General features: G+C 38.2%; 1 protein-coding gene across 1 annotated transcript in view; it reads left to right on the top strand.

Annotated features, from left to right (window-relative positions):
- CSMD1 (CUB and Sushi multiple domains 1) overlaps window positions 1–27,887 on the top strand; it is a 1,215,136-nt gene that overhangs the window by 1,076,499 nt on the left and 110,750 nt on the right. Inside the window, exon 48 of the mRNA XM_017887857.1 lies at window positions 12,582–12,767. Within this exon, the coding sequence (XP_017743346.1) occupies window positions 12,582–12,767 (186 nt within the window). The remainder of the gene's footprint in view (window positions 1–12,581; window positions 12,768–27,887) is intronic.

Raw genomic sequence — 27,887 nt, forward strand, 5'->3', positions numbered from 1 at the left:
TGTAGACTGTACAGGAAGCATGGCTGGGAGGCCTCAGGAAACTTACAATCATGGCAGAAAGTGAAGGGGAAGCAAGTCCCTTCTTCACGTGGCAGCAGGAGAGAGAGAGCTGGGGGAAAATGCCACAGGCTTTCAAACCATCAGATCTCCTGAGAACTCACTCACTATCATGAGAACAGTCACCTTCATGATCCAATCACCTCCCACCAGGCCTCTCCAATTCAACATGAGATTTGGGCAGGTACACAAATCGAAATCATGTCATTAATATGTAGCCAAACCTCAGATCAGTGTTTTGAGAATTTATCAGGCCTTCAAAGTTCATTTTGTTGAAAACGTATTCTGTAACCTGTGTCTTCTAAGAGGCAGCTTGAGCTGTGCTTGCTGCTTCATTTCTTCACCTGTAAATCAAAGAGGATGAAAATTGAAAAGGATTGATTGATTGTTGTGCAGCAAGACTTAACGTTTCCTATCTAACTTTATCCTAATGACCTTGCATCTGTGGCATATAGTTATTATTTTTCATTTTTAAGTGTACAGTTCAGTGGTGTTAAGTACATTAACAAGGTTGTATAATCATCACCACTGTCCATCTCTGAGACTATTCTAACTTGCAAAACTGAAACTCTGCACATATTAAACAAGTCCCCATTTCTCCTCCTCCAGCCCCTACAAGCCATCGTTTTACTTTGTCTCTCTGAATTCAACTGCTCTAGGCACCTCACATAGTAGAATCATGTAGTATTTGTCTTTTTATGACTTCGCTTCACATAGTGTCTTCAAGATCATCGTGTTGTAGCATGTGGTGTGTCAGAATTCCCTTCCTTTTTAAGACGGAGTAATAACCCACTGTGTGTAGAGGCTGCATTTTGTTTATCTGTTCATCTCTTGGCAGTCCCTTGGGTTGTTTCCCTAGTTTAGCTATTGTGAATAATGCTCCTCGGGACTTAAGTGTACAAGTTTTTCATTCTTTTGGTTATTTAGCCAGAAGTACAATTTCTGCATCATATGGTAATTCTATTTTAATTTTTTGGGCAAAACCATAGGTCATCAACAGCGGCTGTATCGTTTTACAGTCCTATTAACAATACACAAGGGTTTCAATTTTATCACATCTTTGTCAACACTCATTATTTCCTAGTTTTTGCTATCGTTTTTATTCTTATTTTGCAGATGGTAAAACTAAAGCTGAAATAGGTTAAGTCACTTGTTCATTATCAGAAACAACATGTGCTTCTGGGCTTGACTAGTTTAACAGAGCATGCTCAGTAAGCCCACTTATCAGGGAGGATGAGGATAGGCTCCAAAATGCAGATTCCCATAGAAATCAGCCACAAAGAACGTGCATAAAATCCTTCTGTAAGTTCTTAGGATACGAGATTGATTAAATGCTCAGTGAGCCTAGGACTCTTGGGTTCCATAGGACAGTGGTGGTTGGTATCCGAATTAGAGTTTTATAAGACCCACAGCTGTGTCACTTTATGTTCCTACAACTTTTTTTCTCTAGGAATTTGCTTTTTATTGAATAAAACTTTGTTTTATATTTCTAAAAAAAGACTATTTTAAAATGTTTGTACCTCTCTCCTTTGAACAACACTCTGAAAGTAGATGGATAAAAATCAGTTGCTTGTACAGCTTTGGCTGAGCAGCCAATTCACCCCGAGTAGACGTTCTAGAGGCTTTATTTGCCAAGCCAGAGCCTTTCACTGTAATAATTAACTGTTTATTTGCCAACTCTATTCTGCTGCCTTCTTTTTCATAGTGTTTTTGTCTGTTTCAAATTCATAAATGCTTTTTTTTTCTTCCTTGGGTTATGATGTGCTAGATATTTTCAGGAGATTTAGAACATCTGAAGATACTTCTTGCTCAATCCTATTATCCTCAATTTTCCATTTCAGAGCTGGTGGGTTTTTTTTTTTTTAAATATGTTTTGTTTTGTTGTTGGTTGTTGTTTTTAAGTTTACTTTAGTGTCTGCAAAAGCCAAGTCGTTAGTTCCCTCTATGGACATTCATTTTCAGACACACTTTTCTTTATCCTTTCAAACAAACGGAAGAATACTTCTGTCGCTGGTATTTGCTCCTTGAAAACGCCAGACATCGCACCATCGACACATAGTGAAGAAAAGCAATGTGACCAGTTATATCCCCATGAGTGGAGAGGTGGCTCCGTGCTTCGCCTCCTTTTTTGCTGTTATTTTCTATCTCAGCCTTCAGCATGGTATTAATGGTATATTGGATGTTGTCTACATGTCATGTAATTTGTTGCTTGGTGCCTAATTATTCTAAGAACATATTTTGGAAATCAAAGATAAGGGAGGAAAACAGAAAAAAAAGAAAAAAAGAAAGGACCCAGAAATATTCCCATTAATACTCAAATTCAATGTGGTCTTTGCATTATCAGAATCACATTTGAAAATGTATTTCTAACTGATGGATGGATGGATTGAGTATTGATAGTTGGACATTGAAGATAATGATAAATATGCATATGGTGAAATATGTCAGGTGTAGCCCAGAGACAGCGCAGGGGAGTAACTGAAAGGCAGGCTTTGGCATTGGCCACTCTGAGATCTGACCGCTGACAGAGCCATTTACTAGCCATCAGAATTTGGGTGATTTGCATAATGTTCTAATATCCACTTTTCTTACAAGTAATAAAAAAAAAAAACCAGAATCTACCTCATAGGGTGTTATCATGATTAAATGAGGTAATGCAATTAGAAAAACTTTTCACTATGACAGGGAATTTGTATTTGATCAATGATGTCAGATATTGTGTTGGTAAAGGCGATAATGTTGAAACAGAGATTTCTCTGTAACTGTGTCCATTTGTACCTCCTGTGTATATGACTTTCTGAGTATTGGGGTCAGTGCTTTATTGTATGTGTATCCGTACTAGTTTGGGTAAGCTCAAGATGTCATATGATTGAGGAGACACTGTCAACCCCTGGCCAACTGTGGATTAGACATTCCCAGTGTTTGCTCGAGTGCATCCTAAATTCCACTGACAGTGGCATAAGGGGATATCCAGGGTTCAGAGGAAACATTTGATGGTGAATGTCCTGAACATCATGATGAAAAGTAAAAATAATCTTTCATGTTTATTTAGTTTTTAGTTGACCTTCATTTAAAAACCTGAAGAAGGCTTTCTTTTCAATTATATCTGAAGGAAAATTATTATTTCTCATGACGAAATAATAAATCTGACAATTTGCTATGGGCCTAATAGGGTCCAGATGTTTTGCTTTGTAAACTGTGCATCTGCTGAAGAACCCCAGCTGAGGAGGTGTAGTGATTTGTGTTTTACAGGTGAGGAAGCAGAGGCTTGGCTACTTTATGTACCTTGTCCAAGTCATAAACAAACAGACAAATCCCAAACTCAGACTTTGCTGTATCTAAATCTATGTTCTTTCAAGCATCCTATTCTGTTTCTATAACATATTATAGACATTAGTATAAAATAACTATACACATCTTTAGTTCCTACACATATATGTGCATATGTGGTCATGGTTTCACACCATTGTTCACATTCAGGTGACAAACAGGAAGCTGAAATTGACAGAAGCTTCACAGGATACCCAGATTTTCTTTGTGTTCTGAAAATATGTCACGAAACCTCATGATGCTCAAATGGTGCTAAAATAATTTCTTAGACGTATTGCTTGAAAGAAAAGTTAATAAAGCGATCATAACCTTCAATCTTTTCTTCTTGCTATAATTACATGATGTTCCATTTTTCGATACGTTGAAAATGGTGATGACATTTTACTTACAAAGTATCGGCAATACTGATATGTTATGGTACATGGCACAGAAATTTTTGAAACATATTTTATCCCCTATTAAATATTACCTTAAACCATGAATTTTTTGATGGGTGTATCTTAGTCCGTTTTGTGTTACTATAACAGAATACCACAGACTGGGTAATTCGTAAGGAACACAAATGTATTTCTCACTGTCTGGAGGCTGGGAAGTCTGAGGTCAAGGCGCCAGCAGGTTTGGCTGTCTGGAAAAGGCTGCACCCTCTGGAGAGAGGAATGCCGTGTCATCACATGGCAGAAGGCAGAAGGACAAAGTGGCATGACTCTGCTCCATAAAGCCCTTTTACGGGGACACCTAATCCCGTTCACGAGGAAAGAGCTCTCATGACCTGATCACCTTTTAAATGACCCATCTCTTAATACTATCATATTGAAAACTGAATTTTGGAGGAGATGCATTCAAACCATAGTGGGGCATATCACCTGTATCAAATTTGAAATACCTGATTGTTTCCATAGAACAAGTTGATGGAGAATGTGAAGCATGAATTTAACTCTCTGAAATCAAATTTCAAGTGCTTGTAAACCAACTTGCAACAGTCATCCCTGTGAGCAAGTCTAACTTCTTAGCCAAGAACGTGGTATGTTCTAATAGTAATTTTTTATTATTTAAAAGTTGTTAATAGACAGTGGCTGATGCCTATAAACCCAGCACTTTGGGAGCCTGAGGCGGGTGGATCACTTGAGTTCAGGAGTTCAAGACCAGCCTGGCCAACATGGTGAAACCGCGTCTCTACTAGAAATACAAGTATTAGCTGGGCGCGGTGGTGCATGCCTGTAATCCTAGCTACTCAAGAGCCCGAGGCAGGAGAATCTCTTGAACTCGGGAGGCGGAGGTTACAGTGAGCTGAGATAGAGCCCTGCACTCCAGCCTGGGAGATAGAGTGAGACTCTGTCTCTAAAAAAAAAAAAAAAAAAAAGTTGTTAGTAATTTTTAGGACAGGCTCAATGTATGTATAGTCTTAGCTATGTAATCACAATTTGAAAAAGGCATAGAAAGAGCCAGAAGGTACTTTATTCAAGGTTGCAGTAAATGTTAGAAATACTTCATGGTCTTCACTTGCTGCCTGCCCTTCCTTCTCAGTTCCAGACCTAATACCAACTGCCTAATTGCAATACCCACTGTGCCTCACGATCCCACTGCTAAGATGAAACTCTTTTCTCCCTGAATCTACTTGCCCTGAAGTGAATCCCATTTGAGAAATTAGCATCTCAGTCTATCCAACTGCTTGAATCACTTCTCTCTCTTGCTTGCACATAAAGTCCTTCCTGTGACTCCCACACCCTGTTGGTTCCAGCTACTCAGTGGGTCCAAGTCCATCCACATATTTCCCCTCTCCCAGTCCACTCTCTCTCATGGGCTGCTCTACTGGGCTTCCTACATCAGCCTCACTGAGGACCCTCTCTCAGTTCATCTCCTGATGGCAGCCAGAGGGTTTTATCAGGTCACAAATGAGTTGTGTCACTGCCCATCTTCAAACTCTGAAGGGTGTCCTGACGTGCTTCCTGTAAGCTGTACGCCTGTCACCTGGGCCCTGAGTCCTGTGTCCCCTCCTCTCCTCTCCAGCTTATCCCACAGCATTTTCCCTTCATAGCGGCTCATGAATACAGCCCATCTGACAATCATTTCCTGAAAACTGGTAACTGAGAGGGTGTCCTGAGGATGTTGCTTAAAAAGCATGAGTTGTTGCAGAGAGAAAATTGTGCAGGGAAGGGAGTGCAAGGGTCATCTTCTAAAGACAGAAGCCCTCCTGTTTTTGGTAAACATTTATCCTGGTTTTTAAGGGTACTTTTTTTGTTTTGTTTTGTTTTGTTTTTTGCGATGTCTGGGGTGCCTGCTGCTTATGTTACTTTTAATATTTTTCCTTATTTTTTTTTTTAGTTCTTAACAAGCTATTATTATGATTAGTTGTGCTAAAATATGCTTTGATGGGATGGGGAGACCTTCATTTTGCACTTGCAGCGTCTCCCATGGTCTCATCCAATAGTGCGGAGACACATGCGGGGAACAGAATTATCACTTTAGGACAGGGTTAGCTGAAAAAAAAAAAAAAATCACCAACACATCCTCCTTTCCCCAAACATTTCAACATGCAACATCACTCCTTCCTTTTAAAGAGAGGGCTGGCTGATGAACAAAGTGTATTCAGAGAAGCAGCAAAGGGGTAGTAAACCCTTCAGAATGGAGCAGGAGGTGGGAGGTCCCTGAAGGGTACTTGAAGCATTTGTGTGAATCCTGCTAGGACACGGGCCACTCAGCAGGGGAATTCTATGGCAGGTGTTTGTAAACTGTGTGTGGGAAAAGGCTTAGCAGCCTCCCTAGGGCATTTAGGATAGTCTAAATCCTTGCTCCTCCGAGACAACACAGCCTGTTAGAAAAGTAGAGTTTCAAATCCTCCCCTCCCCCAGATCTAGTCAATCAGGATACCTGTGCCATCAGCATGGCCTGGGGGTAAGGAGCACATTAATGTTTGAGAAGCTGTGACACAAACATTCTTTCTAGAGGCCTGTTATTTATTGCATGGTAAATCTACAACTGTCTCTTTAGTTTTTCCTGTCTTAGCACCTTGTATGTTGCAATAATTCGTCAGCAATTAGCTTCAAAAAGGATCATGTTTATTGAAAAATTAACTAGTGATTTTTTTCATATATCAAGAAAGTTGGTAATGCAAGTTGTAATGATTGCAAAATATTTGTATATGTTGACTGTCTGCCCACAAATAGGGGTCTAATATTCTGGTTTCATGGGCCTCAGAATTTACAGATCCGTTGGGCAGCATTGATATTTATTTTTAAAGTACTAGCAATTTTAAGAAGACAGTGCACAAGGTAATTTGATACAGACAACTGCAGGAAGTGCAGTTATATATTACTTTGTGAAGCAATACTTTTATTTAAATAAATACTTGCTAAATTACAAACAGTTGCACACATTAGCAGTACCAATCAGATGAGAATAGGACGCAATGGTTGAAGCCAATTTTCTACTCTAGAGTAGGCTTAAATAGGTGCAGAACAAGAATATTTGAGGTAGACAGGAAGAACCCAGAGAAAACTAAGGCAAGAAAGTGAGAATAAGCTGTCTGGGCGGCGTGGATACTTGGCGAGGGTCTGCTGGCCACACGGTGGGAAGTTACGGAGAGTAGAGGAAGGTTTTGGTGAGTTTTGAAGACAAAACACGTAGTTTGTGTTCAGTGTTGTGGGAAATAGGGAACCACTATAAATTTTTAAAATGCAAATGAAATTATGAAAACGTCAGTGAAGACTAATCTGATAGATTTAAAATTGAGAACACATAATTACAATAGTCCAGGCATCTTTAGTAATGTGATGAGAAATTCTACCTGAATTCAGCAGACCCAGTTTGAGGCCTCAGCCTTTTAATGACTATTAGACTTGGGGAAAATGATATAAAAAATGTTAGCATCTGTAACTTTACCTGTAAGAACGTAGAATAAGGTTTGTGTCTAATAGGCTTGTAGTGAAAAATAAGTAAAAAAGCATGATGTGAAAACGCTATGTAAACTGTAAAATCATGTATAAAATAAGATATAATTACACGTATGTACTTATATGTTTCCTCAGACATATAGATAGAAGTGTGTATACATATATACACACATACACACACACATACCTGCAAACACACATATAGTTGATGATTCCCTTAAGTTAGTGTTTCCTAAGGTGTTTTAATGACCCTGATTTTGAATTTAATTATTTGATTATAATCTTACTAAATTATACAAACATAAAGCTATTTATACATAGTTGTATTTACAAGTTAAATACACATTTAACTTATACAATTCAAGTTGAGGAAAATAACCATTAGGATGATGATGTTTTTATGAAATTCAATTATTACTTGAAAAATTGTACATGATACTCATAGGTATTTACCAAGTGTGTGTGTGTGCGCATGTAAAATGAGTCAATCTTTTCAACATTTCTTACCATATAATCATTATATGGCTCATATTTGTGGAACTTTCTGTATAGTCACTTGTTCTTCACTTGAAGCAAGCCCATGATTTCTCCATTATCTACCTCTGATATTTTTCTCTCCAGACTGCAAAAATTAACTGTTATTTCTTGGCCCACCATAATTACAAACACAAAAGCAAATGGCAGGCACTGATATTATATAGTAGAACCCATGTAGATAGTAATCTAGAATATTCTTATATTATAATTTTGATTAACATTTATATGTATACATATAGTTATATATACATATATAATTTTAATTTTAAAATTCTTATATGCTTACTTTGGAAATATTTAAAAATCCTAACACATGTGTACACATATTTAAAGTTTATATATATAAAATATATAACTTTAATAAAAATTTCTTACATTGGAAATACTTAAAAATCCTCAGAAATCCTCAGGCTGGCCGGGCATGGTGGCTCATGCCTATAATCCCAGCACTTTGGGAGGCTGAGACAGGAAGATGACTTGAGCCCAGGAGTTCAAGACAAGCCTGGGTAACATAGTGAGACTCAGTCTCTCCAAAAAATAGCCAGGCATGGTGACCTGGGCCTGTAGTCCCCAGCTACTGGGGAGGCTGAGGTAAGGGGATGGGTTGAGCTCAGGAGGTTGAGGCTGCAGTGAACCCAGATTGTGCCACTGCACTCCAGCCTGGGTGACAGCGAGACCTTGTCTCAAAAAGAAAAAAAGAAAAAACAGAGAAACGTTTTAAGCCTGCAGAAACAAAAATAACCACTGTTTGAAGGATCTTAAATATGCAAATAATAAATCCCATGTGGGGTTCATGGTATTAAAGGTTCAGACAACACTGGACACTGGACATCTCTTCTACTTATTTTTTTGAAACCAAACTGTTACACCTCTCATGAGATAGGAAAGTGAGGTAAGCCAACTTACTCTTTGCTCTCTTTAATAAATAGATGACAGAGAGTTGATCCTTGCAACTAACATTTTTATTTGCAAATAAATAAGTAAAAATTTTATGTGTGTATGTGTAATACAACACATATCCTGTATATAATATGATAAGTATTCGACTTTCTGCATATGATATTAATTTGTCATGGATTGAATGCCTATGTCGTGTGGACAGAGGGCTCGCATTTTGTAAGGATGATTTCATTGAACCCTCATGATTACTTTTTGACATAGGTCTTGATCACCTGAGCTTAAGAAGACAGTGTTCATTAAGTAATTTGGCTGAAGCCACACTGCTATTGAGAGGCGCAACAAGAACTGACTCAGACGTCTGAGTTTGAGGCCTGTGCTGATAAACAAAAGATAACTTTACAGGATCAATAAATGATTATTTGCCTAAGCTGCTGGGACGTATAATAATACCTTAGTACAATTAAAGAAAAAACAACTGAGAAATTTTACTCTCTTTGGATATACCAAATGTAAGGAAATTCTCCAAAGTGTGAAAGTGTCTTACACTGGCAATGCTAATTAGCAGTTTTTAAAAACAAGTGATCTATGGATGCCTGTCATATAGCAATCGTGCAAAATTGGGGGAATAAATGAGAGATGAATGAATACTAGACTTTAGCAGGAAACTGTCTTCATCCCATGAGCCTGATTTTAGTCCGTAAGGATTATGCTGCGTCTTCATTAAAGCAGAAGTGTTATAATTCCACTTTTGACCAATTGCCAACCGTTATTTTAAACCCACCACATAGCCTTTTGTTAAGACACTTAAGGGGCTAAACACTGTGGTTCAAAACCATAAAAAGATTCCTGGTTGTTGATCAGGCAACATAAAATGGGTTGTCTTAAGACCTGGACAAGCAGGATTCACTTCTCAAATAAGCGTCCAGATGTAACAAGGGGCTATAAAGATTTTCTGCTTTGGTCTCCTGAGTATGAATCATTTCATGATGGGGCTTCATCTGTGTTTGTAGAATGTCATCTTTCCCATTTAACCTGACAGAAAAATGTCATTTCATTCCGTGCTCAGCCCGAATGAAAATTTTAGGGAAGCTGAATCCTGGGCACATTCCAGCCAGCAAGTGGGAGAGAAATTAAGGCTTGTGATCAGGAACAAATGATTATCAGAGTGAAGTCTGAGAGAAGATGACGAGGAAGCTCGATACTAGAACATCGTGAGATACACACAGAAAAGAAAGGGATGGGTCTATGGGATTTACTGCATTCAGGAAATTAAGATGAACATTTTCCAGATACCAACAGTCTTCCTATGGATCTGTTGCTTCCACAGAGCCAAAGATGATTACTTATTATTTTAAATGCTTTGCCCCAAATGATGCCTATATGTCTATGGTTTTTCGTTTTCCTTCTACTGCAAATGGATTATTGTAGTATTCCATACACACACGTACACAGACACGTGTGCACACACACGTGTACACACACATACACATGCATGTACACACACGTACACACACACGCACATGTGTTTTGTTTGTTTTTGAGACAGGGCCTTGCTCTGTCACCCAGTCTGGAGTGCACTGGCACAATTTCAGTTCACTGCAACCTCTGCCTCCTGGGCTTAAGTGATCCATCCCCCTCAGCCTCCCGAGTAGCTGCAACACAGGTGTGTGCCACCACACCTGCCTAATTTTTGTATTTTTGGTACAGACAGAGTTTCACCATGTTGCCCAGGCTAGTGTAGAACTCCTGGATTCAAGAAATCCTTCTGCCTCGACCTCCTAAAACGCTGGGATTACAGGCGTGAGCGACTGTGCCTGGCCCACATGTATTTTTGTTGGTTGCAATACCTGATCATCCATTTAAACAAGAGACATTTTAGACCTTGAAATTTCCAGGAGTTTGGATTTTATTGGGGAATACATTTTCTTTTACTTCTCTGGCAATTTCCCATTGTATTTATTTAATATATTGATAAAAAAGAAAGAACCAAAACAAAAGGAACTCCAACAATACCAGAGATAACCTGTGCTTTTGCAAAGAGAAAATAGTCTCGGTTGGGAGTCATAAGATTTACTCTCTGGCCGGAGGTTTTACTAGGCCATTGTGTCACCTTAGGTTAGTCATTTTCTTTATATGTAGAATTAGGTGTTTATATAAATTCCTTCATCCAGCCCTTCCAGCTGTATCCTGTTACACAGATACTCTCGTTAGAATCTACATGGGAAAAAGTTTGAACTGTCTAAATTTAAATCCATGGTGTGAACAATATCTTTAATACTGATTGAGCAAAAGAAGGCTCTTTATGTAGTTACCATAGAACTTTTCTTTTACGGGTGCTCCTGAAGTGGGTACATGATCGTTGAAATGTCATCCTCTGCCTGCCTGACTGTTGGTTTCATGACTGTCACGTATAGTCATTTGAGAATTTTTTCCTTGTCTCATAGTAGATACATCTGGATCAGACATAGTAAATTTAAGAAGAAAGGGTTGGCCGGGCGCGGTGGCTCAAGCCTGTAATCTGTAAAGCCCAGCACACTTTGGGAGGCGAGACGGTGGATCACGACGTCGGAGATCGAGACCCAGCCTGGCTAACCACGGTGAAAACCCCTCCCTACTAAAAAATACAAAAATACTAGGCCGGGCGAAGGTGGCGGGCGCCCCTATAGTGCCCAGCTACTCGGGAGGCTTGAGGGCAGGAGAATGGCATGAACCTGGGAGATCAGAGGGCTTGGGCCCAGTGAGCCCGAGATCCCGGCCATCTGCAAAATGGCAGCCTGGAAGACCAGAGGGCAAGACCCGTCTCCAAAAAAAAAAAAAAAAAAAAAAAAAAAAAAAAAAAAAAAAAAGAGAAGAAGAAGAAGAAAGGGTTTACACGGAATTCTCCCCAAATCTTGTTCTTTAAAAAACCTATTCTGCACACATGCCTCTTTTTTGCATGGTCTTTCCCGTGAAAGCGGTCTACATCTCTGCTAGACGCTGCCGTCTGCCCTGGGAATCTTCCCTGAGTGCCTCCTCTATCCATTCCTTATGTCCTGTTTTCTTGTAACAGAAGTTCCTGGGACTTAAGGAAAATGAGTTGGGGAAGGGGAGAGGAGCAATAAAAGGGGAAGAGTTTTGAGAGCTGAGGCGGTTGATTCTTAGGAATTTCGACACCAAAGAGTCAACACTGCAATAAACGTTGTGATGATAAAGATGCTACTTCATCCCTTCCCCTTTCTTTCCAGTATGAGATGAAGATGAGTGTGTGACGCCCGTGCTCCCCTGGCCACACCCTCTGAAAAAATGTGTCAGACTGCGGTTAAGCTGCATGAGAGTGGTCAGCCTTATCTTCCAGAAAAATAATTCTAACCCATTTTCCATTGTTTTCTCATTAACCTTTAACATCTTTCATATTTTGAAAATGTGTATACTTATCCCATGCCCTAGAAATATAATTCATGCCAGGCACTGTGGCTCCTGACTGTAATCCCAGCACTTTGAGAAGCCAAGGCGGGCGGATCACTTGAGTTTGGGAGTTGGCGACCAGCCTGGCCAACATAGTGAAACCCTGTCTCTACTGAAAATACAAAAATAGCCGGCATGGTGGAGTGCACCTGCAATCTCAGCTGCTCGGGATGCTGAGGCAGGAGAATCGCTTAACCTGAGAGGCGGAGGTTGCAGTGAGCTGAGAGTGAGTCATTGCACTCCAGCCTGGGTGACAGAGTGAGACTCCATCTCCAAAAAAGAAAGAAATGTAATTCACAATTTTTATATGTATTTAAAATGAAAAATGATAAATAGAATTAATCACAATAGCAATTCATAGTTTTAATAACTAGAAAATAATTTCTGTGAGAATAAGCCTACATTTGTTTCATTTCTTTTCAGCTGTGTCCTGTGGAATCCCAGAATCCCCGGGAAATGGTTCGTTTACCGGGAACGAGTTCACTTTGGACAGTAAAGTGGTCTATGAATGTCACGAGGGCTTCAAGCTTGAATCCAGCCAGCAAGCCACGGCCGTGTGTCAAGAAGATGGGTTGTGGAGTAACAAGGGGAAGCTGCCCGCTTGTAAACGTAAGTGTTCTGGGGCATCTGCCCATCTGTGTGGTTTAGGTGGGAACCGAATCCTTTGGGGAGAAGTCCAGGTTCCCACATTCAGAAGTCCTCTCCCACACCTTGTGAGAATTTGGTCTCTTTCATCATAGTAATATTAAAACCAGTGTATTTCACATGAAATATTTCAGCCATTTAGAATGAGCTATGCACTCTTCAAGTTAGGTGAATCCTAAATATAGACAGTATAGACACGATGCAATTTGCACATCACATCCTATTCTATGCTGCCATTTTCAGTTTGGAGGGATGAAATCTAGAGGAAATTGAGACATTAAGCCCTGCAATAACACTTTACACAAGATGTTAAAACATAATTTAACACAATCTTTCCTATTTATCTTCCATCTAATTTTAAGTTCTTTGAAGTCAAAAGCAGTGCCTAATTTATTTGTGTATCATTGTGTATCTGCATAACACATTGATGCTCAGTAAATAAAGCATTAATTTAATTTGTGAAGTGGGTTAAGTTTTCCAGGAAGCTATTTACAGTCTATAGTAATAATCTTAAAAGAGTAACAAATTGGGGTACTTTCTGAAACTCTAGTCTTACAGAATAATAGTCTATAATGCAAAGCCCACCAGAAGAAAAATTCCACTCACACACACACTCAATTTCTACAGCAAAATTTTCATTGCAGGGATATTAAAACTAGTCTCAAATTGGAAATAATATAACTTCCCACTTTTTCTAAGTTAAAACTATATAACATTTCTATATAGACAATGACTTTTTATGGTTCTATAATCTTTTTCGTTTAATATATCATGTATATCTTTACATGTCAGTACATATAGAATGATCTCCTTTAAAAAAAAAAACTTTATTTTAAGTTCTGGGGTACATGTGCAGGTTTGTTATATAGGTAAATTACGTGTCACAGGGGTTTGGTGTGGAGATAATTTCCTCACCAAGGTAATAACCATAGTACCCAATAGATAGTTTTTGAATCCTTACCCTCCTCCCACTCTCCACCCTCCCATAGGCCCCAGTGTCTATTGCTGTCTTGTTTATGTCTGTGCGGACTCAATGTTTAGCTCCCACTTACAAGAGAGAAGATGTGGTATATGGTTTTCTGTTCCTTCATTCGTTCACTTGGAATAATGACCTCCAGCTCCAACCATATTGTAAAGTACATAATCTCACTATTTTTATGGCTGCATAGTATTCCATGATGTGTATGCATCACATTTTCTATATCCAGTCTACCACTGATGGGCATTTGGGTTGATTCCATATCTTCACTATTGTGAATAGTGCTGCAATGAACATACATGTGCATGTGTCTTTATAGTAGAACAATTTATATTCCTTTGGGTATATACCCAGTAATGGGATTTCTGGGTTGAATAAGTGTTCCATTTTAAGTTGTTTGAGAAATCACCAAACTGCTTTCCACAATGGCTGAACTAATTTACACTGCCACCGGCAGCAGGCAAGTATTCCCTTTTCTCCACTGCCTCACTAGTATCTGTTATTTGTTGACTTATTTACAATGATATTTTTGCTCCAGTGATACTAGCAGAAGGATTCACATAGTCTTCAATAATAAAGTCAGATCACTGGCTTCTTTTTGTATACAGTATTTTGGTCATGTTAAAAATGCTAAACTTACTTATATCTATATACTTAGATATAAATAGATAAACAATTATGGAAGGTGTTTGAGTTCTTCCCAACAGCTTTTATTTTTCTTCATTTCATCATTTTTATTGCATTTCCTGAGAGTCAGGTTATATTGAATCAACATTAGTAGTTCTTGGTTATTTTCCATTTAATAAGGTACAATTTTATTGCAATTAATTAATAATAAGGGAAGCTAGGATAGCAAGATACATTGGTATGTTTTTTGAGTTCAGTCCTAAACAAATTTATTCTCTCAAAACAGGAACTTAATAGATGGCAATATGTATATGTTTGGGATTGATTTTAATAAGAACGATGTCCCAGACATTTATGGGCAATGTTTCTTTTGCACACAGCCTGGAGGTCATTCATAATGATGCCTCCATTTTTAAAGTTTATATTTCCTGACAAATATTTCAAATAGCTTATCTACAAATCTCATAAAAACTCTGAAAAACTGGGACACAAATGAGGTGAAAACTACTAATTTGCAGATTTGAAGTTTGAATTCTACTCCCTCTTGTTCTAAATCCTATACCCCTTTCCTAATGCCAGTGGTTCTGTGCTGGGTATGCACTGAAATCATCTAGAGAGATTTAAAGCAAATACTAATGTCCAGTTTTGACCCTCAGGGATTCTGAGTCGACTGGTCTTGAGTGGAGACCAATCACCATTTTTTTTTTTAAGTTCTCTAGGTGTTCTGCATAAAATGTCAAGCATACGCCATGTTTTAAAGGAAAACCCAATTTAAATTTCTATGCTATCTGAGAAAGACTTGCTAAATGACAAGGTCACTTTATAAAATGCAATTTTTATTTTCAGAGCTTTCATTTCTTTGTTTGACAGACGTTGTTCTTGAGAGTAGTTTTTGGTTCATAGCAAAATTGAATGGAAGACACAGAGATTTCCCACATAACACACCACCCCCGACATGTGCACAGCTCCCCCAGCTATCAACACCTCACACCAGAGTGGGGTGCATGTTACAGCAGATGCACCTACATTGACTTACCGTCATCACCCAGAGCCCAGCATTCACATGAGAGCTCACTTGTGGTGTTGCACAGTCTGTGGGCTTGGACAGATGTGTAATGACAGGGATCCACCATGATAGTCTCACAATGAGTAGTTCCCTGCTCTAAAAATCTCCTGTGCTCCACCCATTCATGTCTTCCTGCATCCAACCCCTGACACACACTGATCTTTTGTCTCCATAGTTTTACCTTTACTAGAATGTCATGCAGTGGGACTCATCTGGCACCTAGCCTTTCAGAGTGGCTTCTTTCACTTAGTAATATGCATTTAAGTTTCCTCCATGATTTTGCATGGCTGTGGTTCTCATTTCTTTTTACTACTGAACAATATTCCATTGTCTGTATGTGCCACGGTTTATTTACCCATTTACCTACTGAGGACATCTGGATTGCTTCCATGTTTTGCAGTTATGAATAAAGCTGCTATAAACATCTGCGTGCAAGGTTTTTCTACAGACATAAGTTTTTAACACATTTTAGTAAATACTGAAGGTTGAGATTGATAGAGTGAATGGTAAGAGTATATTTAATTTTGTAAGAAACCAACAGAGTGTCTTCAAAGAAGGCTGCAGCATTTTGCATTTGCACCAGCAATGAGTGAGAGTTCCTGTTGCCCCACATTGTTGCCAGCATCTGATGCTGTCAGTGTCTGGATTTTGGCCATTCTCATAGATGTGCAGTAGTGTCTCATTATTGCTTTAATTTGCAATACTCTGGTGAGATATGATGTGGAGTATCTTTTCATATGCTCGGTTGCCATCCGTTTGTCTTTTTTCATGAGGTGTCTGTTCAGTCCTTTTGCCCATTTTTAACCAGATTGTTAATTTCCATTTTTTAAAAGACTTCTTTATATAGTGTAGATACCAGTTCTTTATCCCATATGTCTTTTGCAGATTCTTTTTTCCTAGTCTGTGGCTGTTCTTTTCATTTTCTTGATAGTGTCTTTTGCAGAGCTGAGGACTCTAATTTTAATGAAGTTTAACATATCAGTTCATTTTAAAATGCATCTTGGCTCTGTTTTTGTGTCTAAAATGTCATCACCAAACCCAAGGGCACCACAGTTTTCTCCTGTGTGATCTTCCAGGAGTTTATGTTTTTTCACTTTACATGTGGGTGTATGATACTTAAAGAATTAATGTTTCTGAAGGGCATAAGGTCTGTGTCTGGATTGTTTTTTAGAATGTAGATACTCAGTTTTCCCAGCACCATTTGTTGAAAAGATTATCTTTACTCTGTTGGGTTGTGTTTGCTCTTCTGCTCAAGATTCGTTGACTATATTTATGTGGGTTTATTTCTGGGCTCTCTATTCTGTTCCATTGACCCATTTGTCTACTTTTTTGCCAATAACATACTGTCTTCTGACATCCATTTTATTTCATTAAAACAATATGATGTATTGGACACCTTTTTTCCAAATTTATTTAATATATTTTAATAATTTGTAAAATGAATTAAAATAACATCTCCCAGTTTTCTACAAAATCAGTCTTGTTGATCGTGAATATTTATAGTGACCTATTTGAATTTAGGTCCATGTCCTGACTGACATGGGTACTTTCATTACCTTTAAAGCTAAATAAAAGTTGTTTTACCTGAAAATAATTCAGCTCTTTGGGTATCACAGATACATCATCTCAGTGGAATTTTATTTTAAGCAATGATGTGTTACCCTTAGATTTCTTACAGGATTTCTCACACATGTGCCTGTTACTTCACAGGTTGACAAAATGAACAAGAACCTTCCATCTATCACTGTCAAGTTGAGGTGTTTGTGAATACATCCAGAACAGAATGCCTTGGTGGCATAAACAGAAACTACTTTTTATGTCCATATGAGCCGCATTTCTGTGTTAAGGCCACACATAGCTGGGTTAAGGAACTAGACACACTCAAATGTTTTCCTCTGCATTGCAAGCTGGTCTCTAGAATGTCCATGCAAGTAGTTTCTATCTGCCGGAAAAGGGATTGACATTACATAACCCTGAAATAAAGAGCCGACTGTGTGAAAATTATGAGGAAAAGAAACACAATGGAGGTTTTAAGTCCTTGGTTGGGAATAAAGGAAGGGAGAAGCAGAGAGTTTCGAAAAGACAGGAGCCAGCAAAGTGCCCTGGATTCCATCAGGAGAGCATGCGAGACGGTGAGTCCCACGGGCACAGCGAGGCAGAGACATTGTTGATACAGGGAGGAACTTGTGCACCCGTAGCCCCTCACTGAGCATCCTGGAGCCTGGGCTCTGAATGGGGCATCAGGCTTGTAATCACTGGCGTGAGATTGGGAAGTGCTAGCTCCTGCCCTTCGTGCCTGAAGATATGCACAGGGCGTGAAGCAAAGGGCCAGATGCAAACCGCAGAGGAACGGAATAACTGGTGTAGATGAAGGAACACGGGAATTGTCTAGGACCAGTTTCTACAGAAGAGATGGCTGGGACCAGAGCTTGGCCTGGCAAAATAGGAGTAAAATCAGAGAGACCCTTTTTTTTTTTTTTTTTTTTTTTGAGATGGAGTCTTACACTGTTGCCCTGACTGGAGTGCAGTGGTGTGATCTCAATCTTGGCCCACTGCAACCTCTGCCTCCTGGGTTCAAGCGATTCTCCTGCCTCAGCCTTCTGACTAGCTGGGATTACAGGCACCTGCCACCACGCCCAGCTAAGTTTTGTATTTTTAGAAGAGACGAGGTTTCACCATGTTGGCCAGGCTGGTCTCGAACTCCTGACCTCATGATTTGCCTGCCTTGGCTTCCCAAAGTGCTGGGATTACAGGTGTCAACCACCACGCCCGGCCCAGAGCGGCTCTTTGAAGAGTCACTCTAGACATTTGTCTAAGCTACGTGACTCAATTAGAATAGCAGTCCTGGGAAGAAGATATTATGTTCCTTATCTTACTGGTTTAATACAAAGAAAATAACTGAGATATCGAAGTATTTGCCATAGGTGAGCACACAGATGTGGCTGGGCATCACACAAACCTCTAGGGTAGTGTTGGAAGTCTTCAGCTGCTGCGGGGAAGGCTGCCTGGAAGTGATTTGATCAGACACAGGTGCTTTGGGCATCATGAAAATGCAGCAATTGTGTAATGCTGCCAAAGCCTGCCTGAGGGTACACTGTACCGTGGTGGAGGTGGAGTTCAAGGCTCTGTCCAGTCCAGCAGCCTGTACGTAGAGATAGTTCAATATTCACCTGGTTTCATGATCCATGGGGGCGAGGGTCAGGAGACATGATTTGAGGGCCCTGTTAACTCTGAAATGTCCAGGGAGGGGAATGAAAAGAAGCAGAGGTGAAGAAGGTGGTCAGAAGCCTGATTTGGAGCCTTAGGACATTCCCAGCTACACAACGTAGGGTGGAAGGAACTGGAGGAGGCATACAGGTATCTCCTTTAACCCTCAGCTCCTTTCTTGCTCTCACACTCATTCCCTCACCAAGCCCTGCCTCTGAAACACATCCATCCACATGGCTTCACTTCTGTACCACCCAGGTCACCACGTGAGCTCCTGAAACTGCCGCTGTCTCACTCCGCTTCCCTCTTATCTCCAAACAACAGCCAGACTGACCTTGTGAGCATAGCAATCAAAACAGGACACTCCTCTGCAGAAAACCTCCTGAGAGTTCCATGGCGGTTAGAAGAAACTTCACAAACTCTCTCTTTATTTTGAGCTCCCTTCTCCAAAAGTAAAAGAAAAAGCTATGATGAAAAGGTAGACTTGGAGCCCCAGCCACATCCTGTGTGAGTCCCTGTGTGCATATGTGAGGCTACACACCATCTTGGTAATGACTAGCTTAAACCTAATCCTGTACCCACTACTGTCTTCCACTCTTGGTTCCAATAGCTTTACACAGGTTGATTTGCTTAATTATTGTGAGGTATGTAATTTCATTATCACCGTATCTTATAGAGGAGAACCAGAAGAAGGCATGAGTTGAGTAATTTGGTGAAGGTCATAGATACAGTAAGCATCCAAGTCCAGATTTGGGTCCAGAAAATCTGAGAAGAGAACCTTTCTTCCTAATTTCTAGGATGTATTGCTTCTAGGAACACATTAGCTCTCATAATTTTTAAGTCTGATGCATTATAAAATGAAAACGCAAGCAGGAAGCAGGTGCCACTTCAGCACTGCATGTGGTTTATTCTGACAAGTATTAAGTGGGTGATGGGTCACCATATTCACTTGAGGATAGGTAATAGACCGGTGGCTTTAAGGACAAGGTCTAACTTTCTCTAAAATCTTCTGGAAAAATCGGTAATGAGGTGTCTCTTGCAGTTCACAGGTAAATGCTGTATCAATTAATAGAGCTGTTTTGTGCCTGTGTAAAACATATGACAGGGCTTAAGCGAGCTTCAATTATACCCACATTTTTTTTTAAATGCATATCTAGATGTACAATTGCTCTAAAGCTATAATGACAAAAATTAACAAAATTACTTCTCATTGTAAAGAAGTTATCGTAGGTTCCATTAAATGGTCATTAAACAGCAAAAAGTCCATTTGCATTGTGAATACTCTTTTGATACCAACTATGATATGTTCAGTAACATGAGGGAATAAACGTAACATTTATAATAAAATGGAAAATCCATATTAACATTTTCTAAGCATCATCTGAAACTTTCAAGTAAGCATTTTTCTCCCATTGTTCATTAAGGTTTATAAAAAAGAGATGTGAATATTTTGTTAAAATGTCTTAGTATCCAAGGGCTGAAAACCAATTTAATTTTATTTGGGGAGTGCTTTTCTTCACTTAATTTAAATGGAAGAAATCGGGCAGAGTAAGCATAAAACTTGGCCTCTTAGTCAGAAAAATTTGGTTACCATGTCGAAGTATGTATTTCCCCAAGCCTCATTCTTTTGTATGCTATGTTGGGATGAAACAATTTTTAAGTTTCTTTAACAATTGCAATAATATGTAGATCTGTACACTGAATCTCAAGAGATAAATACTTCAGCTTTGATAAATAGTAAATGCAAATGGTAAATAAAATTAGCTCGTTTCACCCTCAGGTTTAGTAAGACGAAGGTTATAATAAAGAATTATGAAAAAAAAAAAAAAAAAAAAAAAAAAAAAAAAGAAGATACACAAATGGCCAACAAACATATGAAAAAATGCTCGACATCACTGATTATCAGAGAAATGCAAATAAAAACCTCAATGCAATACCATCTTACTCCTACAAGAATGTTCATAATGCAAAAAATCAAAGAATAACAGATGTTGGCATGGATGTGGTGAAAATGGGACACTCTGACACTGTTGGTGGGAAGGGAAACCAGTACTACCACTGTGGAAATAGCGTGGAGCTTCCTCAAAGAACTGCTACTACCACTGTGGAAATAGCGTGGAGCTTCCTCAAAGAACTGCTACTACCACTGTGGAAATAGCGTGGAGCTTCCTCAAAGAACTGCTACTACCNACTTTGGGCTGATGGTTTTGTCCAAGGTGTTGGATGAAGAGCACTGTAAAAGAAACTGGTGTGTTGTTTTTAAGTTAATAATATGTTTAATAAATGTGTGATTTTGCATGAAAAAAAAGAACAACCCTAAGTTGTAATCCCAATATGTGGGTATTGTTTCTTTGGCTAAAACCACTACTAGTCAGTGAAGCAAAGTCATTAACAATTTATTTATGTGGACCTACTCTATGCTGGGCACCATGAGGACTTTACATGATTAAATGCAATCTATATACATTATAAAAAAGGGAAAGCAAAGCAGAGCCATACTAGCTTGATACTCATAGATGGTGATAGGTTTATATCGCTAGATACATCTAGTCATATCTAGTATTTATAGGTCATTTAAACCTATCACTATAGGGACCTGTGGTACTATATAATCTATATATATCGCTATATATATCACTATATATACTATATATGTCACTATAGTGACCTAGTACTGTAGGTTTATATGTACTATATGTAACCCAATTTAAATGGGTTAGTACATATAAATGTAGTATATGCACTATATATAGTGCATATATATATATAAATGTACTATATGCACTATATATAGTACATATAAATGTACTATATGCACTGTACTATAGTACATATAAATGTACTATATATACATTTGTGTATATGTACATTTAAATGTTGCTAGTACAAATACTATATATAGTACATATAGTACATATAAACCTATAGTACTATATGTACTATATGGTTTCCAGGACCTGCTAACTCTGTTCCCAGGCCACCCAGGCAGGAGGGTGATGGGGACAATTCTCCACAGTTCTCTTGTACTCTCGTTAGCTAACATACCAAACTGACCTTTCGGCCTGAACTCTTTCTTCCAAGCATGTAGCAAACAACCTTGGGAGAGAGAGGCGGATATGTACCTCCTCTCTAGCACAGAGACTTTTCCTTTTGTCACCTGATAGGAATTTTCTAAGTGTATTTATCATCTGCACACAATGATGATGCATTTAGATTAGGTGGGGATGGGACCTTTCTTTGGCTTTGTATACCCGCTTATGGGAATCCCCTGTCAAAGCACAGCTGAAAGCAGCACAGACACTTTATGCTAGTTCCACGTGGGTAACCTTGTGGATGGGCATAAAAGGACCATCTTCAGTGCTGACTCCATCATGGCCCAACCGAGCAACCTTGGGAAAGGTACTCAAGCTCCCGACTATACTCTGCGCATCATAGCAGCACTTCATAGGTTTGTTATAAGAGCGCAAAGATTTCACTGATGTGAGATGATTAAAACAGTGCCTGGTACTCATAGACATAACCTCAGTTTCTCTACATTGGGTTACTTATAGGTCATATAAACCTAGTGTTAGATATGACCTAGTGCTAGATATGACTTAGTACTGTGGGTTTCTATGTACTATATGTACTACATGTACATATAGGTTTATATGTACTACATGTACTATACAATACAGAGATGCAAGAGTCTCTGTGCTAGAGAGGAGGTACATATCCACCTCTCTCTTCCAAGGCTGTTTGCTACATATTTGGAAGAAAGAATTCAGGCCGAAAGGTCAGTTTGGTACATTAGCTAACGAGATGTACAAGAGACCTGTGGAGAATTGTCCCCATCACCCTCCTGCCTGGGTGGCCTGGGAACAGGGTTGGCAGGTGCTGGAAACCATTGCATGGTGATGAGGGAGGCTTGGATTCCCAGTGGCGTGGGAGCATGCACAAAGTTGTTAAGGCCTCTGTGCCTTCCAGAGCTGATGTTTCACAGAGATGAAGGGTGGACAATAATCACTAACATATTCTGAAACTGAGAAGTTCGTGATGTCAAAATACATTTTAGAAATGAACATAACATTTGCGTGATTGTACTATACTGCTTTAAAGCACTTTATACCCACAGACTGCCGGCTAGATGGGGTTTACCACCATTTGATGGCTGCCAGAAACAGGCTGTCACAGGCTGGCAAAACGCTGTGCTATGTTGAACTATCGAGTTTATCGGTTTATAAAATATCAGTAGATTGACATCCTCATCTTTCATATAACAGTTCTAAACATATACTTGAGTAAAGATGGGAATATTAGCACACATTTCTATCAATATATGAGTTTTAAAATACATATCTCTACAGAAAGATACGGTGCTATTTTCTTTGAAATGGTACAAGCATGTAACAACCAAAATAATATTTCTACACAGCCAACACTTACATTGACATTTCAAAAGAAAAGAAATAACCTGATGCTATGTATAATATTATGCCTAGAAAAAATTTAAATGTTGCTAGAAAAGCTTTTCAAGGTGTGTTTATTCATGTTAGCACCTTTTCAAGCATATTTATGATATTACCTGGGATTCTTTATGTTTGGAATCAGAGAACAAGTAATACATGTAAAATAGAAGAATTTGATTGTTCTATATTAATATAATGCTGAAAAGAAAACAAGAAAATGCATTTTAAGGGATATATTTTGCTCTATAGTACATATATATTTACCTGTTAAAATAATACTCATTTGAGAATGTTTTAAATTATTTGCTTTAACCCTGTAAAATTTCCTTTTATTAAGTCCAAAATGTTGAATGACATAAATTTCATGTAGTTCAAAATTGTCAGGAGCTCTCTCATGCTTTTAAGTTCTGCTCAGCCATTTTCATCTTGGTTAAGGAAATTATTACTTATTTCTTGTACAGAAATATTCATAATTTATTTACTGATATGAAGAAAATGTTTCGCAATTTTAGGCAGAGAAAGGGAAGGAAAATATGACACTCGAACTTCTGTAGAAGCATTCAACACGTTTTAAAATGTTCATGATGCTGCAAAGCATTTCCTTTAAATGTTTTATGTGAAAATATTACTCAGAAATATTCTAACCAATTATTTTCCACAAAACATTCAAATCACCTATTAATTTATAATATTACTATTATTATTTTGAGCTGGAGTCTCACTCTGCCACCCAGTGGCACAATCTCAGCTCGCTCTAACCTCTGTCTTCTGGGTTCAAGCAATTCTTTTGCCTCAGCCTCCTGAGTAGCTGGGACTACAGGCTCCCGCCACCAAGCCAGGCTAATTTTTGTATTTTTAGTAGAAACGAGGTTTCATCATGTTGACCAGGCTGGTCTCGAACTCCTGACCTCATGATCCGCCCACCTTGGCCTCCCAAAGTGCTGGGATTACAGGCATGAGCCACCGTACCTGGCCCAATTTGTAAATATTTTATATATATATATAATATATATTATATTATATATATAATATAATATGTATTTACATAATTTATATTTATAGAAATATATATTGTATATTTATATAATTTATATTTATNTATATTATAATAATACAATTAATACTTTATTATTATTATGTTATAATAATAAAAATTGAATGTTTTAGCCCAACATTTGGCATTGACAAATCAGTAGTGTCAACTTCACATATGAAGGACAGTACAGTCTGGTTATTAAAAAATGCCCAATATGACATAGTATTTGGGCTAAAGATACTTAGAATATTATAAATGTTTCCTTTTCGATTAAAGGAATATAACACAATCACCATCGAGTTGCTATCATAACTCATTTTTAGCTGTGGTACACCAGAGAAATAAACAACTTTCAATGGAAGAGGATTTTAGTGCTTTTTTTCCCCTAAGGTAGACATTAAGCTGCTGTAGAGTGACATGCAGCTGTTGTAGAATGCTTGCAGCTCTTTCCAATCTGTAGATATATTTTATTTATGAATATTTATACAAAAAAGGAATTCTGTCAAGATGACTGGTCTATATCACTTGAGAATGACATTATTTAATTAAAGAACAAATTGCATTTTTTTTTTGCTAGTGCCTGTCCATACCTATTGTCATTGTTTGCCTTGTAATCTGTTTTTTGAATTCACTTTGGGCTGATGGTTTTGTCCAAGGTGTTGGATGAAGAGCACTGTAAAAGAAACTGGTGTGTTGTTTTTAAGTTAATAATATGTTTAATAAATGTGTGATTTTGCATGAAAAAAAAGAACAACCCTAAGTTGTAATCCCAATATGTGGGTATTGTTTCTTTGGCTAAAACCACTACTAGTCAGTGAAGCAAAGTCATTAACAATTTATTTATGTGGACCTACTCTATGCTGGGCACCATGAGGACTTTACATGATTAAATGCAATCTATATACATTATAAAAAAGGGAAAGCAAAGCAGAGCCATACTAGCTTGATACTCATAGATGGTGATAGGTTTATATCGCTAGATACATCTAGTCATATCTAGTATTTATAGGTCATTTAAACCTATCACTATAGGGACCTGTGGTACTATATAATCTATATATATCGCTATATATATCACTATATATACTATATATGTCACTATAGTGACCTAGTACTGTAGGTTTATATGTACTATATGTAACCCAATTTAAATGGGTTAGTACATATAAATGTAGTATATGCACTATATATAGTGCATATATATATATAAATGTACTATATGCACTATATATAGTACATATAAATGTACTATATGCACTGTACTATAGTACATATAAATGTACTATATATACATTTGTGTATATGTACATTTAAATGTTGCTAGTACAAATACTATATATAGTACATATAGTACATATAAACCTATAGTACTATATGTACTATATGGTTTCCAGGACCTGCTAACTCTGTTCCCAGGCCACCCAGGCAGGAGGGTGATGGGGACAATTCTCCACAGTTCTCTTGTACTCTCGTTAGCTAACATACCAAACTGACCTTTCGGCCTGAACTCTTTCTTCCAAGCATGTAGCAAACAACCTTGGGAGAGAGAGGCGGATATGTACCTCCTCTCTAGCACAGAGACTTTTCCTTTTGTCACCTGATAGGAATTTTCTAAGTGTATTTATCATCTGCACACAATGATGATGCATTTAGATTAGGTGGGGATGGGACCTTTCTTTGGCTTTGTATACCCGCTTATGGGAATCCCCTGTCAAAGCACAGCTGAAAGCAGCACAGACACTTTATGCTAGTTCCACGTGGGTAACCTTGTGGATGGGCATAAAAGGACCATCTTCAGTGCTGACTCCATCATGGCCCAACCGAGCAACCTTGGGAAAGGTACTCAAGCTCCCGACTATACTCTGCGCATCATAGCAGCACTTCATAGGTTTGTTATAAGAGCGCAAAGATTTCACTGATGTGAGATGATTAAAACAGTGCCTGGTACTCATAGACATAACCTCAGTTTCTCTACATTGGGTTACTTATAGGTCATATAAACCTAGTGTTAGATATGACCTAGTGCTAGATATGACTTAGTACTGTGGGTTTCTATGTACTATATGTACTACATGTACATATAGGTTTATATGTACTACATGTACTATACAATACAGAGATGCAAGAGTCTCTGTGCTAGAGAGGAGGTACATATCCACCTCTCTCTTCCAAGGCTGTTTGCTACATATTTGGAAGAAAGAATTCAGGCCGAAAGGTCAGTTTGGTACATTAGCTAACGAGATGTACAAGAGACCTGTGGAGAATTGTCCCCATCACCCTCCTGCCTGGGTGGCCTGGGAACAGGGTTGGCAGGTGCTGGAAACCATTGCATGGTGATGAGGGAGGCTTGGATTCCCAGTGGCGTGGGAGCATGCACAAAGTTGTTAAGGCCTCTGTGCCTTCCAGAGCTGATGTTTCACAGAGATGAAGGGTGGACAATAATCACTAACATATTCTGAAACTGAGAAGTTCGTGATGTCAAAATACATTTTAGAAATGAACATAACATTTGCGTGATTGTACTATACTGCTTTAAAGCACTTTATACCCACAGACTGCCGGCTAGATGGGGTTTACCACCATTTGATGGCTGCCAGAAACAGGCTGTCACAGGCTGGCAAAAACGCTGTGCTATGTTGAACTATCGAGTTTATCGGTTTATAAAATATCAGTAGATTGACATCCTCATCTTTCATATAACAGTTCTAAACATATACTTGAGTAAAGATGGGAATATTAGCACACATTTCTATCAATATATGAGTTTTTAAAATACATATCTCTACAGAAAGATACGGTGCTATTTTCTTTGAAATGGTACAAGCATGTAACAACCAAAAATAATATTTCTACACAGCCAACACTTACATTGACATTTCAAAAGAAAAAGAAATAACCTGATGCTATGTATAATATTATGCCTAGAAAAAATTTAAATGTTGCTAGAAAAAGCTTTTCAAGGTGTGTTTATTCATGTTAGCACCTTTTCAAGCATATTTATGATATTACCTGGGATTCTTTATGTTTGGAATCAGAGAACAAGTAATACATGTAAAATAGAAGAATTTGATTGTTCTATATTAATATAATGCTGAAAAGAAAACAAGAAAAATGCATTTTAAGGGATATATTTTTGCTCTATAGTACATATATATTTACCTGTTAAAATAATACTCATTTGAGAATGTTTTAAATTATTTGCTTTAACCCTGTAAAATTTCCTTTTTATTAAGTCCAAAAATGTTGAATGACATAAATTTCATGTAGTTCAAAATTGTCAGGAGCTCTCTCATGCTTTTAAGTTCTGCTCAGCCATTTTCATCTTGGTTAAGGAAATTATTACTTATTTCTTGTACAGAAATATTCATAATTTATTTACTGATATGAAGAAAAATGTTTCGCAATTTTAGGCAGAGAAAGGGAAGGAAAAATATGACACTCGAACTTCTGTAGAAGCATTCAACACGTTTTAAAATGTTCATGATGCTGCAAAGCATTTCCTTTAAATGTTTTATGTGAAAATATTACTCAGAAATATTCTAACCAATTATTTTCCACAAAACATTCAAATCACCTATTAATTTATAATATTACTATTATTATTTTGAGCTGGAGTCTCACTCTGCCACCCAGTGGCACAATCTCAGCTCGCTCTAACCTCTGTCTTCTGGGTTCAAGCAATTCTTTTGCCTCAGCCTCCTGAGTAGCTGGGACTACAGGC

This window comes from Rhinopithecus bieti, unplaced genomic scaffold (assembly GCF_001698545.2).
Source record: "Rhinopithecus bieti isolate Rb0 unplaced genomic scaffold, ASM169854v2 scaffold_15838, whole genome shotgun sequence".
Taxonomy (NCBI): domain Eukaryota; kingdom Metazoa; phylum Chordata; class Mammalia; order Primates; family Cercopithecidae; genus Rhinopithecus; species Rhinopithecus bieti.